The sequence below is a fragment of the Anolis sagrei genome, chromosome 5 (genome assembly GCF_037176765.1).
Source record: "Anolis sagrei isolate rAnoSag1 chromosome 5, rAnoSag1.mat, whole genome shotgun sequence".
NCBI lineage: Eukaryota > Metazoa > Chordata > Lepidosauria > Squamata > Dactyloidae > Anolis > Anolis sagrei.
In genome coordinates, this window is record NC_090025.1 from 30632282 (window position 1) to 30654385 (window position 22104).

At 35.9% G+C, this 22104-nt stretch overlaps 1 protein-coding gene across 1 annotated transcript in view; it reads right to left on the minus strand.

The window, feature by feature from the left end:
- COL25A1 (collagen type XXV alpha 1 chain) overlaps nucleotides 1-22104 on the minus strand; it is a 362960-nt gene that overhangs the window by 151368 nt on the left and 189488 nt on the right. The window contains exons 3-4 of the mRNA XM_060779107.2: nucleotides 20813-20857; nucleotides 15639-15646 (exon numbers count right to left, since the gene is read on the minus strand). Coding sequence (XP_060635090.2) covers nucleotides 15639-15646; nucleotides 20813-20857 — 53 coding nt within the window. The remainder of the gene's footprint in view (nucleotides 1-15638; nucleotides 15647-20812; nucleotides 20858-22104) is intronic.

Genomic DNA, 22104 nt, shown 5'->3' on the forward strand with positions numbered 1-22104 from the left:
GCTCTCAGAATCCTCTGGCCTGTCACTAAATTGCCTGAGAAATTCTTGGGAAATAGTTGAAAAAAGTACTTTTCTAAGCTCTGAATTATGCTTGAAGAGTGGAAACACAGTAGATAAAATTTAATCTATCACTTTAGCCCTCCAACAGTGATCCTATGCTGCATAAAAATGCCAAAGATCAACAGGTAAAGTGGATTATTTGATAGACTCATGAATTTTTAATTGTTGAATTTCCTACAGAAGCATTGTTAGAAAAAAAAACTTTTGGCAGCTCCCTCTAGATTATCAATCTTCATCTCTGCAGCATTTCCCCTATTTTTAGGTCCACATTTATCATAATTTGAGAGCTGCTATCTTCCTTGGAAATAAACCAGCATTTCTCATAGACCTCACTCCCTTCAACAGATCAGTAAATGGTGGAGGGTTATTATCTAAGCAAATTATCTGAATGTACAAAATACTCATACATTGCACCATGACAACTCTTAGCATTTTGACATAACCACATCCCTCACTGAAAGGAAATTTATTAAGAGATTAAAAAGAGAAAGAAGGAAATATTCACCTTAATACCATAGGCATTACACTAATGTTCAAATGCCAGTTTTAAAAGCACTTCTCTGTGTTAAACAACACTTTTCAAATTATTCACTTTGGGTTCAGGTAAGTTAAAGATGGAATATTTTTCTTTTTACCTTCTGCTAGTTCACAATTCACTCTGTTACTCTTCATCACAAAGCCATAAAATGTGTTATCTCCATCTCTTCTTTCTACCTAAGTAATTATATGTTTAGCAAGACTGCCTTCAAACCAGTTACTTTAATGTGATGCCTTAATAGTCTGATGAGATTTCTTTGTTACAGGAGATTTAGAATTTAAGTACACAGTGAATGTGTTCTAGGCACATCAACCTCCCTCTTCCTGCTGTCTGCCTTTCAAAGAATAGTTTCTTGGTAAAGCTTAATGCCTAATTATTCCTGTTAATAAAAACTTCTGCCAGCTTTGAAATCTAAAACTGACTGCTGTTAAAATAAAAAATGGGGAAAAAACAAGCTTATTAATTGAACTGCGGCATGGAATATTAGAATACATGCTCTGCATACAAAAGTTTCTAGGTTCCAACTCCAGCATCTCCAGAGTTTTAGATTCTTCTTTAAAATTCCAAACGTCTCCTATTACTGGGTTTAGGGACTAATCAGGTAGATTCATCAATAGTGTCACTTGATATTGAGCAACTATGGCTTTTTAACCCTCGCATCTCCACAGTCCCTACTAACAAAGTTAATCGTGAAGCTGTATGTTGAAGGCTTTCATGGCTGGAATCACTGGGTTGTTGCAGGTTTTTCAGGCCATGTTCTAGAAGCATTCTCTCTTGTCGTTTCACCTACATCTGTGGCAGGCATCCTCAGAGGTTGTGAGGTCTGTTAGGAAAATGGGGTTTATATATCTGTGGAAAGTCCAGGGGTGGGAGAAAGAACTCTTGTCTGTTGGAGCTAGGTGTGAATGTTTCAGTTGGCCACTTTGATTAGAATTTGATGGACTGACAGTTTTTAAGGGTGGCTTGTTACTGCCTGGGGGAATCCTTTGTTGAGAGGTGATTAGCTGTTCCTGGTTGTTCTTGTCTGGAGTTCCCATGTGTTTGAGTTTTGTTCTTTATTTACTGTTATAATTTAAGAGTTTGTTTTAATACTGGTAGCCAGGTTTTGTTCATTTTCATGGTTTCTTCCTTTCTGTTGAAATTGTCCACATGCTTGTGGATTTCAGTGGCTTCTCTGTGTAGTCTGACATGTTGGTTGTTAGAGTGGTCCAGCATTTCTGTGTCCTCAAATAATATGCTGTGTCCAGGTTGGTTCATCAGGTGCTCTGCTATGACTGACTTCTTTGGTTGAAGTAGTCTGCAGTGCCTTTCATATCCATTGATTCATGTTTAGGCACTGTTGGTGTTCAAGATAGTACTAAACTTTTAAGTTGGAGGGAAATAAACAGTTAATGGTATCTTCCTCTCATATTTGTGCACAATGAGGTTAAAAACACAGTATCACACTCATATATATATTCCCCTGATTTGAGTGCATAAACATGAAGTGAGTAAATAAATACTGATGAGGAAATTCTGATGGTCTTCCCAGATAAAGGAGCCAATGGTTGCAAGGTCTTCCAACAACAAGCTTCCAAAGACATTTCCTTCAAATGAGCTGTGCAGCACACAAGTTCAATCAGCCATAAATTCTTCTTTATATTTTGGCTCCTGGATTGTGTAATAGTCTTTAGAGGCACACTGAAACTTTCTGCCATTCATCCAGCTGGGTAAACCATTAGCATTGTAGAAACCTTGCCAAAGAAGCTACATGTTTACCAAATTGTTCTTGTACAACATTGCTTCCTCTTTTCTGTGACAAGAGCATTTATCAAAGACAAGAAAGTATTGGCTAAGTAGCTACCCAACTAAGAGAACCTAATATTTTGTTTACCCCTACTGTAGTTAAGATGCTAGATCTTACTGCAAGGGACAATGTTAAAGACATCAATAGCAGTATACACCTGCAGATATTTTTCATCCATTTGATGCCAGATGAATATCTATCTCTTGTGAATTAAGGACGAACTGTACAGCTGTGTAAAGACTGAAGAAACATAATATTGAGTTGTATCATCTATGAATAAAAATGAAACCTGTTTAGATCTGGAAACCATAATTCCAGGTTTAAATCGATCAGTGAGCCAAACAATGTTTATATTTTAGAACACTGCACGTATATGTAAGGACATACGCTCTATGTATCTGACTCGAAAACCATCTTGTGTTTGCCACAATATTAGACACCATAGTTAATTGCTGTTCTTTTATCGATTTTGTTCAAACATGCAATGGAAAATTTGAAGTGAGGTAATAGTGGTGTATAGACCTTCTCTTCCAAGACAGTCACCAGTTTGTACTTGCCGCAAGTATATGCAATATGCTGTCTTCCTGGCACATTTATCCAGTATATCACTGACAAATGGCCAAAGCCCATCATCAATACAGAGAAGAATCCCTTTCTCTTCATTCATGTGACTATCAACAGTGCTACAACAGCACTACAAAAACTACCTTTGAGCAGATCTCTTCAAATTATGAAGCCAGGGGCAGGAAAATGTTTGGAAGCACAGGTAGTATTCTTGCCAGTTTGATTAATGAAAAATATAGAACCACACAGAGAGAGTAAGATCCTGCAGTGGAAAAACTGGCTAGTGGCTATGCAGATGGTGTAGAAGGGAGAGATTTGGCTTCTGGGATCATTGTCTTTCTTGTTTAGAAGGAGACTATCGGCTACAAATTGACCTCATGGAGACATAGAAAAATATATTGGACAAAGGCTTGGCAAGTCTGGTGTAGAGTGTACAGATGTACAGATGATACAAAACAAGGAGGAGTAGCTAGTAGGGCTGTCCAACCACGGAAAAAATTGTTTCTAAACTCAATTCGTTTTAAGGCGGTTTTTGCGTTTCGTTATTTAAAAGAATTCTGAAATTTTTCTTTAAAAACGTTCGATATTTACAAAATTTTGGAAATTACGAAACAATTTCGAAACAATAACGAATCGATTCGTTAATGGCGGACGCAATTGTGCAATACGCTAAAAAACCCTCCAAATGGGACAGGGGGAACTTCTGAAGCTTCCCTCTCCCTCTGTTGTTGACTGTTGGTGTGATAATTTATTTTTTTATCACTGATAAAACAAACAACAACTATAAAACTTGCACCAGACATACGGAAATAATAACGAAATAATAACGAAACAATTTCGAAACAATTACGAAACAATTACGAAACAATTACGAAATAAATTTTAAAAATTCGTTTCGATTTTAAGTTGCTCCTGAATGGTTCAATATCGCTTTGTTATCAAAAAAATAACAAATTAATAACGAATTACGAAATTAACGAACGAAACCGCCCAGCCCTAGTAGCTAGGAACACAATTCAAATAAGCCGGGCACCTATGTATTTTAAATAAAATTAATTAAAAAATTATTGAAGACCAAAGATTCCCCATGTCTGATTAATATTTTAAGATATTTTTATTGAACAGAACAGACTTCACACACTTCTTTTGTATTTAATTTGTATTTAAGTCAGAACAGGTAGATTTTTTAAGTGCAACTCCGGCCAAAATGTATTTTATAGCTTAGGATAGCATAGGGAAGGGTTAACACCCCTATGGTGTTTGTTTTGCTGTCTGTGTTGGGGTTCAGCCTGAGTTTGAACTTGAACCTGATTCTCTGTTTGTTCCTCCTGATGCTAATGAAAATATATTTACTGATGCTAATGGAAATGTACGTTTTGATGCCAATGCTCCTGAAATTAGTGAGGAAGAAACTGCTGTAGGTTTGGAAAATGCCAATGTTCCTGAAATTAGTGAGGAAGGAACTTCTGTAGATTTGGAAAATGAAAGTACCAGTATTCATGAGAATGTTTCAGAGGGAAGCCTTGACCTTTCCCTCCCTTCTGCACCTGTTAACTGTAATGACAACAGAAGGGGCCAAATTTGGGGAAAACAGAAGTAAATCACTCAGTTTGCGTCGATCCTCCTGAATTCAAGAATTAAAAACATTGGCTTCAAAGAAGAAGGGCGGTTCACGGAACCAATTATTGAGCTTTAATTGCCTTACGCCGGGCTGACTGTCTCAGTTCAGGCATCGTTTCAGAATTGATGAAGACCTTGGCAGTTCTCCCGGTTCCCTGGCCATAGTTTGGGAAGATTTCTAGGATATCAAGTACGGTTAGTGAATTGCTAACAGGTTCCAGTATTTCACAGTGAGGCTTTTGGTTTTGCTTTGTCCATTTAAATTCATGTTTGCTGATTTTGCTGTGGCTTTTGACTTGCATTTTTCCTTTATTTTGTAACCATTTTTCTTCAATAAAAAAGGATTGTTTTTCACAGTCAAGTGTGGTGAATAGTTATCTTAGAGCCTCGTTCCCTGCTCTGGATTGCAACAGTCTGTGCTACTATTCAGAAGATTTCACCTCCCTTTCTGTCCCTGTGCTAATTGTATTTTGAAAAATCTTGCTTACTGTGGAAACAAGGATTGGTGAGAAAGCTTCAATAGAGACATCTTTTCCCCATGATAATTCCTTCAGAAATGGATTTCCCTTCCAAGGGACAGATTTCTCTCACTTCCTTTTGTCTCACCTCCATTTTTAAGTATGTGTTGTTTGTAAGTCAGATGTTTGGAACTCAGGGACTGCCTATAATGCCTATTGCAATACACTTAATATTTCTGATTAAGAAATATTGCTTTTGCTTATGAACAAACATTTAAAGATTAATGACTCAGCCGATGAAATCAAGCAACTAATAAATTTGAGCACAGATCATGTAAACAGAAAGGCAAAATAATTATAAGGACTGGATATTACTTTCTTTAGCTTAAATACAATATTCATAATCCTTCCTCATTCTGCCCCCATTTACATTGGAAGCATGATTTCTTCTAAGAAGTTTCAGGTTGGAATAAAACAAAAAAATCACTTTTGCTTGACTGACTTGTGCTCAGTCCTAGGGCACATACATCCTGAAGAAGATTTTCGGAAAGTTACTTTTATGCATTACAGTTCCTAGACCTCCCAAGTCAGGATGGTGATAACTGATATTACTTTTATTTTGGCAGATGCATGGATGCAATGAACATATATGTAGCATTTTTAAAGCAGAGAAAAACCTTCTTCCTTCCTGTACTTGAAATATCTCTTGAAGAAATAGATGCTCTTAGATCCTTAAATAGAAAGCACATGGTTAATTCATCAATGCCAATGTCATCTGTGCATATATCTGATGTGGGTAGTGTCTTGTTGATGAGAAAACAATAAACTGTGAAAAATGGCACTTCTCAAAAATTAGCTGGCTGGAATTCAGCAGGAGATGGATTGTTGCAACAGCTGTGGCACAATGACTTTGATTAATTAGGTTTTTGTTCTTTCCTGGAATAATTTTGACTGAAATGTCTCTTCTTACCCTCTCTGGAGTAAATCCATTAGTACATTTAACCCAATATTAAGCAACAATCTGTTCTATTATCTCACATTTGATAACCAAAGAGCATTACAAAGTGCATACCCATTATCTCAAATAATTATGTGTGTGTGTGGAAGAAAAAGAGTGAGAGAGAGAAGACTTTTTAGAAGGGCCGGACTTTTATACTTTTATATTTTAATTTCTAGAGAATGGTATACAAACTTCAGTGAAATTAAGAATGTGGTTTTCTATGTAGAATAGGAGCAAAAGTCTTAATCGTACAGATGTCACCATGTTCCTTGTTGTAACAGCATCCACGGTCCTTAAAGTATCCTTTAAATATCTCTAATGTTTAAATAATTAGTGGACCAACTAATTAATTAATTAGGCACATTGAAACTATATGAAGATCCACATAGTGAAAGCAATGGTATTCCCCGTAGTAACCTATGGATGCGAGAGCTGTACCTAAAGGAAAGCTGAGCAAAGGAAGATTGACACTTTTGAACTGTGGTGCTGGAGGAAAATGCTGAGAGTGCCTTGGACTGCAAGAAGATCAAAGCAGTCCAGGAGGGAAGGATGAGGCAAAAATGAAGTACTTTAGACACATAATGAGAAAACAGGAAAGCTTGAAGAAGATAATGATGCTGGGGGGAAAGGAAGGAAAAAGGAAGAGGGGCCAACCAAGGGCAAGATGGATGGATGTTATCCTTGAATTGACTGGCTTGACCTTGAAGGAGCTGGGGGTGGCGATAGCCAAGAGAGAACTCTGGCATGGGCTGGTCCATGAGATCATGAAGAGTAAGAAATGACTGAGCAAATAAACAATAACAACAACAGCAACAACCATAACATTGTACAAAATGGCTCCTTATGTCAAAAAATCCCCTGACATCCTGGAAACAAGTGCAGGGAAGCAAACAGGTATAGCAAATGTGATGAATTCAACTGCTCATCCTTGGGATTACTGTTTCTTTAATCATTTCATTTTTATATCACCCTTCCTTTCAAGACTCCAAACAATAGACCTATCAGTCTCTGGACATTACCACACTGGCCTTCTAAAATACCTTTTCCTGTGGTAAACCCATCTTGGCTAAAACAGGAGGATGCCGCTGAGCCTATCTTCTTACCACACAAATCCTTTTTGTCAATGCTTTATGCCTTAGCTGTGAAGTGAGAAAAATTCAGCTTAGAACAGGAGAGTAGAATGTGTGGGAGGTGATGTCCATTGTAGGTTGTGCTTCCTGGCCACAAAACAAAACAAAAAACTCTTTGTCCCCCAATTGTCGGATCGCTCTTCTGTTCAGCTGCGAAGACCCTTTGTCTCCCAAAAAGAGCCAGGCAGCATCTACACTGCAGCCCTGACACAACTTCATCTGCCATGGCTTAATAATGTGGAATTGGTCCAAATGTCCAATTACTGCCTTACAAAGCAGTTATTTTATTCTCAACGGACCGTCCTTTGCTGTGGCCCAGTCTGTATATATGTTCTTTGTGTGTGTGTGTATGTCTGCGTTTGCATATATATGTGTGTGTGTGGTTTTGCACATACGTTGTAATGTATTTTTTATTTTTTGGCTTTTAAGTCTCTTCTGCTATCTTTTTCAGTGTTTTTATGAGTGATGGTCACTTGTTGGCCTGATAGGTGTCTTGTGTCCAAATTTGGTGTCAATTCGTCCAGTGGTTTTTGAGTTATGTTAATCCCACAAACGAACATTACATTTTTATTTATATAGATTTAAGAATGGAAAACAGAACGTCAAAGGACAACAAAAGAGATTTAAAGATGGGCTTAAATTTAACTTTTAAAAATGATATAAACACAGAGAACTGGAAAGCCCTGGCTCATTAGTGTTGTAACTGGAGGTCAACTGTTACCAATAGTGCTTTGACTTCTGAAGAGGCACAAATAAAAGATAAAAGGGAGGAATATGCCAAGAGGAAGGTGGGTTGAGCAAACCCTTCTTGTGATCACCTTCCAACTAGAACTCTATGTCCTCATTGTCAAAGACCATGCAAATCTAGAATAGTCTTCCTAGTCATTTACAGACCCACTGCCAAGACTTCACCTCTGGAAGACAATCATACTCAGCTATGAGTATCATGCTCTTTCAGCTGTTAAATGTGCCTAGGATTTCAGCTTTAGCTAAACAAATGTACTATATGTCACTTTGGCTAAAACAAAGTTTTTTTCCACACAAAACTGAAATACCAGAATGAGTGTCATCACAGAGCTGTATGTTGGGGAAAGTGTTTTCACAGCATAACAGTCACTTGCACTTTATATTCTAGTGCTTCTGCTGGCAACATATTTTAAATTAAATCCATTCACATTCTGAACCTATACTTTCTAAATGTATCATTCAGCAGGATTATATTTAACGGCGTGGACTTCATTATGATTTGAACCCATTTATTCAGCTGCTATGAAATTAAAATGAACGGATGGTATAAAGAATAATTTCTCACTTCACAAGCTTCCTACTGTAACATATATCTGAAGCATTATATTAACACTGAAATATGTGCTCTGAGAAGCCTCCTTCTGCCTCACTTTTCTTGAATCTAATGATGCATTAAATCTGGACAGATGATAAGAAACTACTTTCATCCCTAAATAAAATATCTCCCTTGAGATTAAAAGAAAAAAACTAGATAAAGCACCTAGGTTATTACTATTGAAACACCATTTCTAGAAAATATGATTAGTAGGGTCACACCCATAAATTAAAAAGATTTAAATTATAGACCATGAAAATGCAAGGACATCAAACAGGAAAACAATAAATACTTTTAAAAGGTATTTATTGTTTTCCTGTTTGATGTCCTTGCATTTTCATGGTCTATAACTTTAGTGAATAGGGGAAGCCAACCCCTATTAACAGTTTTGGCCATGAAATCTCAGTAGTCTCTACTGTGATTCAGACATAATTTTATAATGTGAGGAATGAGGCAGTTCTTTCCTTTGTTCTTGCATGTTCTATTATGATTAAAACAAAAAAAAATAGCAGTTGTTGATCTATACGGACACTGATGTCCCTGCCTTCAAAATATTATATAAATAACAGAAAATGGGTGACTTTCTCCCTAACATTCATAGTGAATATACCGTAGGATATTGTATCTTTTTAAAAATTTGGTACTGAAATTCTGATGCTTAGTGAATCCAAAGAAATTAGATTTGCACCCTCTTTGCTATCTTTGCTCAGTCCTTTTTGTTTTACTGCCTTTGGGGACTGGTAGACAAGAAGTGCTCAATGTACTAGATCAGGGGTCCTCAAACTATGGCCTGCGGGCCACTTCCGGTCCGCCAAGGGCACTTATCCGGCCCGCGGAGGAGCGCCCCCCCCCCACACACAGTGCCCCTCCTTGGCTGGCTCACACTATCCGTCAGGCCCGATGGGCAGCATGAGCCAGCCAAGGGCGGCTGCCCTGCGCGACCTACTCTTGCGTTTGGCCATGGAAACTCACTGGGTAACCTTATACAAGTCATACTCTCTCAGCCCCAGAGGAAGGCATGAGTAAAACACCTCTAAACAAGTCACGCCAATAAAACCATGTTATAGGTCCATCTTAGGTCCACCATAAGTCAAACAATGAAGGGAATCAATATCAACATGTTGTTGTCTTTTCTTAGACTGGGGAAAAGATGGGTTATAAATAAATATCATAACCTACTCTTTAGGGCCCGGCTTTATCACAGAATGTTAACCACCAGCTGCAATAAATCATGTAAATCAAAAGATTGGCAGTTCAAATCCAGGGTCGGGGGTGAGTGTCCAACCTTTGGCCCAGCTCACTGCAACCTACCAGATCAAAAAAACTGTGAGTAGATAAATAGGTACCGCTGAAGCAGGGAGGTATTTTAATAGCACCATAAGGAAATACCAAAAAATGCCGGCAATTCAATAAAAAAGAGGAAGTCAGTGAACAGGGCTCTTTGGCATGGAGGATGAAGTGACAGCACCCCCTCATGGCCAGAATTGAGCACAACTTCAAAGATGTTGAAGATGGGAAAAACCTATATACCTCTATCTGTGTAGTATGTCTTGCCAATGTATAATGGCATCAAATGTTTGCCGTATATGTGTTCTGTGATTCGCTCTGAATCCCCTTTGGGGTGAGAAGGATGAAATATAAATACTGTAAATAAATAAATAAATAAATAAATAAATTTTATCATTGCCATTAGGCTTTCTTTGAGCCAGCTGGTTGGTTTATGATTAAATGATAAGCCCATTTTATGATCCAACAAAATCCATTTCCACTGGAATAAATACTCAGAGCAACTGTCATGCAACACACTTTGAAAGATCAGTGTGTAATAAATTAACCTGGACTCTGGATCTCCATTTTTTCTTTCTGTTAAAACATGGTGTCACTGTGTTTTTGAACAAAATTACATGTTTGTTTGCTTGATTTTTCAAGATCTGGAAACTCTTTTTCTAAAATGGAATAGTGCAGTGCTACTCTTGGCAACAACATTCAGTTCTTCAGCTCTCAATACCCATCTGGAATTATAAAACAACTAAAATAAAACTCTTCCTTGTGGTTCAGAGTAAAACTATTGTCCTCATTCAACAAATCTGTGTATGAACAATTTTCTTCTCATACACATCTCTTTCCATTTTTGCTGTAGGTAAAAAAAATCAACATGTGGCATTTCACCCTCAGCACAATACTTAAAGTAAATGATTGCAGATACCAAAAAAGTAGCTGTAGTTCTGAAATTATCCAAATAACTCAAAATAGCATGGCTGTGTTCCTCATTTCCGTTTTATAGGGGGAGCTCCTTTGAAAGACACAGCAGGAAGAAAATCACATGCAGTTCCTCAATTCCACTAACTTGTGAACTCTATACCAACAACAGGCATGTCTCACTGCAATTTAGGAATTAAATCCACCTTTCTATTCCTCCTTGGGCATCTGCCAGAAACGAAATCATGACCTGGTGGTCTGATATATAGAGAAGGATCTGGTTACTAGGTAGCGCTATAGTGGTTGGAAGCAGGAAAGAATTCTTTTTGTACAGTTAGATTTCAAGGCTATCATGGAGTAGCACTGGGCTCACTACGTTCATTACAAAACATGAGTTCAATCATTGATTCATTGATGATATGTGTGTTCTAATTTTAATTATAAAAAGTTCTCAAAACAATTGACAACAGGAAGATCAATTTAAAAAGACCGTAAATAAACAATATAAAGCCATCTAAAAACAAGAGAAATGTCGATACATAAAAAACTACTGAATTAAATACAAGAATGTTGCCAATGCATATCTACTTATATCAACGGGACTCGTGTTGATGTTAACAAGTCGAGTTAATTTCAATGGCTCTACTCTCATTGTGACAAAAATTGGATTTACTAAAGCAATTTAAATAAAAATTGGAAAATTCCAATTTAAATAGAAAACCTGACTTAAAAAATGATTTATATTAATTCTGACCTGAAACACCAGAAGTTTTACAAAGTTCTAACTACAGTAGAGTCTCACTTATCCAACATAAACGGGCCAGCAGAACGTTGGATAAGCAAAAATGTTGGATAATAAGAAGGGATTAAGGAAAAGCCTATTAAACGTCAAATTACACTATGATTTTACAAATTAAGCAACAAAACATCATGTTTTACAACAAATCATCAGAAAAAGCAGTTCAGTACACAGTAATGTTATGTAGTAATTACTGTATTTACGAATTTAGCACCCAAAAATCACAATGTATTGAAACTGCTGTGGATCCGAGCGGAAGGCAGACTGTGCTGGATCATACAGAACATTGGATAAGCAAAGGTTGAATAAGCAACACTCTACTGCACCATGTAAGCTTTATGTAGACTAACTTCAGAATCTTAAAACACCACATGCTTTTGATCATTTCCAGAGAGTTACACTTCATTTATGTGTGTTCATGATAATAATACCAGATCACACTTCATACACTTCAAGGGCAAAACCTCAAAATGAGTGATCTTTGATCACATGGAGCAAGAAGCTGGAGAACCTCTGATCCACACAGCTGGAAGTGGAAATGTTTAGATAATTTCCTATATGGGAATATACTAAGGTCTGGCTAATGGCCTTAGACTACCTAAAGCTGATCAATTCCATTCAAAACAGGTGGTTTAAATGATTTATTTGTAAAGTTAATTATGTCATTCATTAGAAATATATGCAGACTATGTTTTTGGAAGATATTACATCCACGAATAATCACAGCTGTCTGCAGCACTGTCTAATCCACTCATTTGCAAACACCTATAACAAGTTTTAATAAATGTTAATTTCTGTGAAAGCAGAAAGATGGAATATTATTGGTAACTGCCAATCACAAAACAGAATAGCTGTGAGAAATCAAAAACTTATGAACACAAAACTTCATTTCTCAAATACTAAGGCATGCTTTAAACCTAGAAGAGGAGCCTAGGAAATTTTCCAAAGGGAAAGTTACTTTTGCTGGGGAGGGAGACAAGACGTGGCAGATCCCTGCCTCAGGTATCTTGTAGACTTAGCTTCTTCCTCTCCAGAAACCAATAAAATCTGGCTCCCTTAATCCATTTTGCCAGGCTTTGCGGCTCCCTCCTCCCCATTCTGTTTTTGGATATTATATAAAACGCACCACCAAATATTACAAATCATTTCCGTTCAAACTGATTTGGGCCCAAACCTACTAGATAGGATATTAATCAGCAATGCTTTTATTATGGTATATGTGTATTTAGTAATGCATTTATACTGAAAATTTCAGATGGGGATGACACAATACAGCATATCACACACAAAAGGATATGTTGTGTTCTTGATTCTTACCCTTGAGAGATGCATTATTCCATATATTTAAAAGTTTTAGAAAAAATTAAACATGCACGTGTAAATAGCACAGAAGTAAATTATTATAAAATGTGCCATTCTAGCAGGTTTTACAAAGAATTGTGGGTTAACATTGCTGATCACGCATAGAATTAAGCTGAACAATTTCTCAGATTCAGAGAGACAACCAAATGACATCTGCATAAAGTAAACTGATAAGTGAGATGAAAGTACTTTAAGTTTTATATCATGATGAGAAAATGGTTCCTCTATTCAAGAATGTGCAAGTTCAATAAAGAGAAATTGAAATAATGGTTATATCATCTTCCAAGCATATATTATGGAATCAGCATTACTTGCTAGATCCTGGGTAAAGATCTCCTAAGTAAAATACAGAGAAAGTGTCATTCTGATTCAGCGGGAGACAGCAAGGAAGGATAATTTCTATAACTCGCTGAAAAGTATATAGCCACAGACAAAGACAAGGGAGAAAATAATGGTTTGAAAGTGGATCATGCATTCCATAAATATATGGCAGGACAGTTACCGGGTAGCCATTTCGCCCTGGTTGACCCTGGTTGAAGGAGATGAAATGGAATGATACATGTTAGGCATACATTGAGTGATATGTGACACAATACACATACTTTGTATACATCAATAGGAAAGGGAACTTTCTATCACTATTATTCATTGTTACAACTAGCTATTTCATCTTAAAGTAGTAAGTATATTCATATCCTAATTTATATGCGAAGACAGTACCACTCAAAATTCAAGATTTCCCTCAACCAAAGGCTGCAGAAAATACAATCAGGTCATAGGCATGTTTATTCGCAAGTAAATCTCAGTTAATTAAATTAAAATTACAAAATAATTTTTCTTCATAAGCTTAATTAATCAAGAATTAATCACATGACATTTGTGCTCGAACTTCTTAAATGTGGTATTTAAGGCAGAATCAGATTCACAGCATAGTGAAAACTGAATTGATATACTTTACATTTTGGAATGTACAAGGTAGCACTGAAATTATTTATATACACTTAAGAAAAACCATGTTGACATACTTAAAAATGAATTTTGTATCAATAAAAACAGAAATGGTTTGCATTAGAATTTTGTAATTGACCAGTTAATCCTATGGAAGTCACCTTGCAAATGTCTTAGATGTATAGGAGTACAACCTTATTAATTTAACATGAACATACTGGTCTAAAAATAGCAAATATGAAAGAAAAAGAAGAGGATTCCTTTTTAATCAAGATGCTATCTTTATGACCAACAGTTAAGTGATTTCTGCATGCATCTGCGAGGCACCTGTAGTAACCCAGTCTTAGCAAAACAAGACTTTAGCATTGAGAAGGGTCATCCAAAGTCCACAATATGCCATGCCCAACCCACATGGAAATACATGGTCTTTTATGTGGGATTCAGGCAGCCACAGGTCTTTTATGTGGGATTCAGGAAGCAACAGGTGTTTTGCAGATGAGAAAAAACCTTAACTATATATCATAAATAACCATAAAGAAACAGTTATGAGCCTGGCTTTTGTCTACAATATAAGAATGCTGTAGGAGAATTGCCTAAAATTGTTTGTATGAAATCAAACTTAGACCCAAATATGCCACTATTTATGCCAGGCAATGTCTGTTCCCATTAGAACAGTACATGTTACAGGAGCAGATAGAGTAGTGGATCTACTTCATCCTCAGATTAGGATTAGCACCTTGGATAGCTCCTTGGAATTGAAACCAGGAGTAGATTCACTAACCCACTGACAAAGGAAACACCAGCTTTCTAGGGACATCAGTATGATAAAATAATTTTCCCACAGAGCACACAGCCTGAAAAGGACAAAAAAAAAGTCCTGTTCCATGTTTTGTGATCTTCCTGATGTGCAGAAATTAATCTTGTTGTCACTGATCAACCCACCACATATGCCAAAATCCTCAATTTTTCAAGAGAGGAAACAATGAATAACACTACTCAGAACAGCTGCACTGTGACATGATGGAGTGATAGGTAAAGAAAGAAATTCCAACTCTTAAGAAAGTAGAATTTGTGTATGAGTGTGACTTGGTTCATATAAAAATGGATCATCAAGAAAGGTTTCTAAAGGATGGCCTAAATGAACTTCAACCTTCTCCCCATAGCTTTAATTGCTCACTAGTTTCTCTCTCTGGGCCTAATTTCCCAGGAATTGAGAGAATAAGGCATGTTCTGATTACTGTATCTTCTGCACATTTTTATGATTCAAACAGTCAGTAAGGGCAAAAGAATAGGTAGAAATTACAAGAAAATGGAAAGCTAGACTTGCCTTATGAAGAAACCTTGCCAGTGGTTCTATTCTTCCCACTCCTGTTATGGGAATGGTGTACCCTCTATCATCACATATTTAAAGAGCTATGGGAATGCTGTGATTCAGTTTGTGTTACTTTTCTCATATTTTAATCACACAGATTGTGCCATCATACTAGTGCATCATATACAACAAGAGATATATGGGTCAAAAGGGAACTGGCTATCTGGTTTTTGTTTGTGTTGGGATGAGCCATAGTAAAGATGATTGACATATCATCTCTGGCATTGATATAAAATGTTCAAACACTATTTTAATTGTTGTTTAATATAAAAATAATATAAAATAGTTTTGAAAAATTAGTTGCATTTTAAATTTTAAGGTCGATAAATTCATCCATATTCTGCATGGTAATTGGTCATATTTGACATATGAGTAATTGGGTTTTTTTACCAGTTCTTTAAGACTTTCTGCCCCATTCTTGATAATACAGAAGATCCAATAGGATATGAGATGTACTTACAGGGGGTCCTACGAAAAGAGAAAAAAAAAGAAAATAGAGATGAATATATGCAAGTTTATGAGGGTTGTAAATTGATTCATATACAGTGCTCAGAAACATAGTCATGGTTCACTGTACCCATACAACAATTACTTTTGATGGCAACATGATCAGTGGCATTTTCATGCTTTCATGCTATAATAAAGCTTATGATGCTACATCCAGTGCCAAGGTCTCTCTTTTTAGCTGTTTTAAATATAAATTGAGGTTTATCTATATCTACCTTACTTTAACTAGATGTTTATTTCTGCATTTCACATTAAACAGACCTGCTAAGATTTATAAGTCTCAATCCGTTTACTGTTGCAAAGATATGCAAGTTCAATTAGTCACTAAACTACACAAAACCTTTTTATCACTGTCTTCTTTAATAGCCCACTTAGAAAATAGTTCCTTTTTTAAAAAAAATGTCACACTTTGTAAAGCAATATTGGCACATTCTTCCAATTATTTACACCCAAAGGTTTTTATGCAACAGTTATCGAGAACATAATCAAATGTCTGCAAATCACATCTAATATTTCTTTCAGGATTATTAAGAGGAGCAGCTGTAGCCATCAAATCAATGTCTTTCATTAGGTTTTCTGCTTCCCCTTTCTTTCTCATTCCACTGCATTGCAAAGGGGGCATATAACAGCAGCTGCTGTCCTCGGTGTTTGTTTTAAATATGGCTAGGCTTTCATTTTTAACAATGTGGTTTTATTGTCCAGTTAACCTAAGTAATTTTTGATGCCAGTAAGTGGTCCTGAAGAGATTTTTAAGGTAATGACTCTTTTTCTACCGGAAAGCAAATTCATTTCCTTTGTTAATAATGCCATGTGTTTATAACACTTAAGGGCTACTGAAATGCTACATCGAATTCACAGGGCCAGTGTTCCTGTATAAAACAAAACTCCAGTTTAGCACTAACATAATAAAGAGAGCACTGTGTTTGTGCATTCCTGTGTTTCTCCTCTTCTCTGCCACAGACACAAAGAAGAGCTTACAAATGATTTTCCATTTGAGTTCAACAACGTTTGGTATTGGGTCAAATCTGTACATTTCAGTTAATTTCTACAATGGATCATACAAACAAGCCAAGATTGTGCCTTACGATTAAAAGTTGACTTGTTTCAGTAAACCATAACCACAACTGACTAGGGTTTAAATTTAATGACAAGCTGAGGTTAATCTAAATTGGAATTAAAATGTTTCAAAATCCTCCTTGAGGTCATGCTGGAAAAAACAACACAGTAGACAACATGTACAAATTCAAGTCCTGCTGTAGTTTGTAGTATGGTTTAGCATCTTGCTATGTAGCCTTCAATAACACCTAACAGGATGGCTCCATCGACATAATTGCTTCCATCAGAAGAACTAGATGGTTATTAATCCATCCTGATCTCTAGAGTCCCCAGGACCTGCATAATGTTAAGAAAGTATCTAGAATGGCTTCCCAAGCAGAACAAAGGATGGTGGAGGAAGTGGGAAAATGAGAAAAACCCAATTATGTTAGCTGTAACAGCTGGGCAAAAATACAATGTAGGTTATTTAAAAATATATGGAAACTTTTTAAAACAGTATTGTGATTACTAATTTGAAATTGACTTGGATTCTTTGCACTCTCGGTACAATGGTCCTCTTTCAAGTGGAAGTGCAGCACTATCGTGTATGGGAGGTGTTCATCACATGGAGTGTGGGGGTGTGAATGATCAATAGAGATAAATCCAGTGTGATGTAGTGGTTTGAGGGGTGAACTGAACTTGAGGGGGGGGGCATCAAGGGTCAAATGCCCACTTGGCCAAAGAAACCCACTTGATGACTAAGGGCACATCAAACTTTCTTGGCCTCAAAGAAAGACAATGGCAAACACACTCTGAAGAAACTTGTCAAGAAAACCCTGTGATATGGTCAAACAAGAACAACAGAAAAATGCAGCTAGCCAACCATTAAAAAGTCTAGTTGTTAAGTTTTAGCAGGAATTATCTGAGTTTGAGGAAAATTGTCCTACACTATTCTTTTCTGCCAAAGTAGAAACACAACCTTCTTCATCAGAAGAAACCTTCTGTAGTGTGTTCTAGTAAATAAATTTCCCTGTAAAAGAGTAGCTTTTGAGACCTTGGAGCACCCTTCACTACATTTTTCCCTCATCCCACTTCCTCACATCAATGTGGAGAGAAGAGGGCTACTTTAAAACACAAAATGACCCATAATAATGTGGGGAGGGGGTGGTAACCACAGAAATGGCCCTTGAGAAAGGATTGGCAAGTATGGAAGTCTAACTTTTTGTTAGCCTACTAGGAGACCTTGAGGACTGCATCTCCCCACCACATTTTTTTTGCCCATAAATGTTCTCTAGGGGCTAAGTGGGCATTTTTCCTATTTTTAAAGGTCCCCTGGATCAGGAAAGATTTTCTTTGACAACAAGAATTGATACAAGGTCACTTTCAGTCCAGTTCTTGTTTTTGTTTTTCAACAGGAATTAGTCACAGCCACAAGAGTGAAAAAACTGTGGTATTGTCAAATATCTTTACAGATCATAGCTCAACGCCTTTAGTTCTCAAGAGAACAAGGAATTTTTTTGTATGGAGAATAAATAACTCCATTTTACAAAATGAAAAGAAATGAGAGAATTAAAAAAGAGAGACAAGTGAAGATTCAAGCAATTCTTGCAGAGTTTTTAAAAAAATCACTAAATGTCTTAATTGATGATCAAATCAAGATGTTGCAGATATAGTAATCAATGTTTATGGTGGAGGAGATGGGAAAATTAATATATAAAAAACCAGAAAGTTTATTGGCATATAAGCCATGAAAAGAGAGAAAAAAAGAAAATATTTTGAAACTATACGTGGGCACTATCATGACTGACAATGAGAAAAAATGAAGTGCATTTCACCATTTTATCCTGTATTTTATAAGGGACAAGAAATTGGAAGATTATATTTCTATACAGAACTTGCCAAAATTTCAGAGGACTATGGATGAAGTATGAATACCCCTATATCTGTAAGAGATATCAGTGAAGCTGTTGAGAAGTCAGCTTTATAAAGGAAACCTGGTTCTGACAGACTTACAGCCTTTTACTATAACTGTGTCAAAGATGAGTTCCTTCTGCCATTAAAACAGATGATGAATTCAATTTTACAAATAGGAAAGATTTCAGATAACTGAAAATAGGCACCGGTATACTGAAACAAAAAAAGACCAAGACTTAATTGATAATGGACCAAGACTTAATTGATAATGGACCAATATCATTGTTATATAACAACTGTAAGTTGTTCTCAATGCTTCTGGCTAATAGTCTTTACATACAAGGTTGAATATGGACTTTTATGAAATATTAGAAATATTAAAATGTACTAACTATATGGAAATATTTAGAATGGCATAATGAGAAACAAGACAAATTGATTCTTTTGACGTAAGAAAGGCCTTTGACAACTTGAATTGTACATTTTAATTTAGAATCTTGTAAGAAATGTCTTTTGGTGACAATTTTATTTAATAGCTGGATGCAGAAAGCACATATAATATTAAATGAGGAGCTATCTATTCCATGTGAGATATAAAAAGGAACAAGACAAGAATATCCTTTATTACCTCTTATGTTTATACCACTACTTGAAGTTTTGGATAGAGATATTTAGGGTATGACGTGAGGTAAAGAAAGAATCTTACAAACTATGGTCATTTGCACATAATTTGGTGATTACCTTGGGAAATCTTAGACTCTGCAAAAAGTTGAATGACAAAAATTTTAAAAAATTGATAGTTGTTTTTTAAAAAAAAAATAAGCAAAAGATTGTGATGTTTGTTAAAGTATAAATTAAACAGATAAAGAAGAATTGATGGGGAATACTAAATTCAAAACCGAGAAAATGTAAAAGATTAAGGCATTGCAATTACACATATGAATTCCATGTTATTTCAAAATAATTGTGCAAAGACATGGCATGAAACCAATGAAGATATGCAGAAAGGGAAAATCTGCCTTTGCGGATACAGATTTTTAATTGTCATTATATAAGCCATATTCTGTTGTCCTTTTATGGCTTTTAGCACAAGAAGATTTCTATAGAAAAGAAACAGCAAGGAAGGAAAAATGGTTAAGACACCAAGACTATTTGGAGACCCAACAAGGAGAATCTATAATGAAAACAAAAGAACAAATACTGATAGAAGATTTTGATCTTTAACAGTTTTCCTAAGCCAATAAATAAATAATAAGTAGATAATTTTAAAACTCAAACTGGGACTGATGGACAGAATACCTAGAAAGGAATCATAAGAGCATATTTCAATATATGATTACAGGAGTGAGACTACTGTTTGCTCAGAGGTGGAAGAACAACACTCTCCCTTCCAGGAAAGAAGAGCAGCTGAAAGTGACTGTTCTAGCAGAGATGTGCAATGGTCAACTTTGATTAGAGTAAATCTTTACTAAACTTTTTGAAATATTAAAAATCTGTAATATGTATTGCCGAAGGTTTTCATGGCCGGAATCACTGGGTTGTTGTAGGTTTTTTCGGGCTATATGGCCATGGTCTAGAGGCATTTCTCTCCTGACGTTTCGCCTGCATCTGTGGCAAGCATCCTCAGAGGTAGTGAGGATGCTCGCCATAGATGCATGCGAAACGTCAGGAGAGAATGCCTCTAGACCATAGCCATATAGCCCGAAAAAACCTACAACAACCCAAATCTGTAATAGATTTCTTGAAAAACAATGAAGGTGAAATGCCAACGATTTATTTTGAATTGCTTATTAGAAGTGTAACAGTTAAGTAGGGAGAAAAATTGGGTGGTTGGGAAAAAGAGTATAACCCCAGAAAATGTATTTGGAAGTCATGTTTAGTTAGGATAGTAGTTTATATACTGTAATTTATATATTCTAGTAGTTAATACCAGCATATCCTAGGTGAGGGAGTTGTTTTTTGTTTTTTTTTTGCTTCTGCTGTTTTGTCTCATGTTTGTAGTTCATTTATAAGTGTTTTAATTAACTGTATCTTAGTGCCCATCCAGCTCCTAGAATATCGTATATCTCTTTTCCACTAATCCTCATTAAATCCAATCCCTTACTGCACCAAGCTAGCAGCAAATATGTTTTTACAAAATATAAACACAAACAACAAATATTATTTAGAAATACATACCAATCTCTCCTCTTCTTCCTCGTTTACCCCGTTTACCAGGAGGACCTAAAAAGTAAACATTTATTGATTTGTAACAGAGCAATTGGATTAAAAATGACTTTGAGAATACATTACTGGCATATAATCAAAGCAGCAGACAAAAGAAATACCAAACTAAGTCTAGGCTGAACAAAAACTCACCAGTTTCTAGATAATGTTTCCTGCCTCGCCATCTGATGTTATACTGTAAAAGCATTTGCCACTTTTTTACACTCTTGTGTAATTTTACTTTCCTATATAGAGTAATATATATATAAAACACACACAAACATACTTGGACATAAAATAGATCCAGCTGTATTTATTTCCTGATTGGTGTGCTTATGATTTTAATCATGCCTCAAAATTTTAAATATTAATCATGCCTCAAAAGTTCACTTAATAACCAGAGCTTAAAGAGACAACTTTCTGGACCACAGCTCCACAATCTCATCAATGGATATCAAAAGAAATTACTGTACCTGAATGTTTACAATTAAAATGAACATGTTAAAAAAGAAGGAAGAAATACACAAGGAAGCATACCCAGGAAGAGATAGTGATGAACCCAGTAAATAAAAAGAGAAGTATGATGCCTTGAAATGTGGATTCAATGGTTTCAATACTTTCATCATTCTTCAAATTAAGTGATAATACTTAGCGATTTCATGTTGAAAACCTTGCTTTTAAATTTGTATTCCTTTTTTTAGGAAATCTTTCTTTGAAACCATAAGTATGTTCAACCATAATTCATAAGATGTTATTGCATGCCAGAAAAAAAAGGAAAGTAATATCAGACAATGCAGTAGGCATACAATAGAATGTGAAGTCCTTGCTATTTGTACCTGAAGGGCGAACACAGCATAAAATACTTTGGATTCTTGCCTGGCTGCTCTGTAAATTCAACTGAATTTAAAAAAAAAAACAGCCTGATGCTTGCTCTCATAAATCATGCTTCTTAAATCAAGGTAATGAATCAATTTAGCTAAAAATGCCAGATTTTATTTTCTATCTTCCTATCATCTGGTTAAAGTTTTGCACAAGGAAACTGCAGGGAAATGAGGGAAATTTATGTATATAAGGTAAGAATTTTGTGTATGCTGCACTCTACCCCGTACTATACTCCATGTAGAAAGCAATGTGTTGCACTTCCCAGTCCAATACAAAATTAATGTATTTTAGAAACGGTCAGCAAATTCTGTGTCAAGTCATATTTTACCTTCACTAAGCTCTTAAGAGAGATCTGTTTCCTTAAAATGCCATTTTCAATTTTC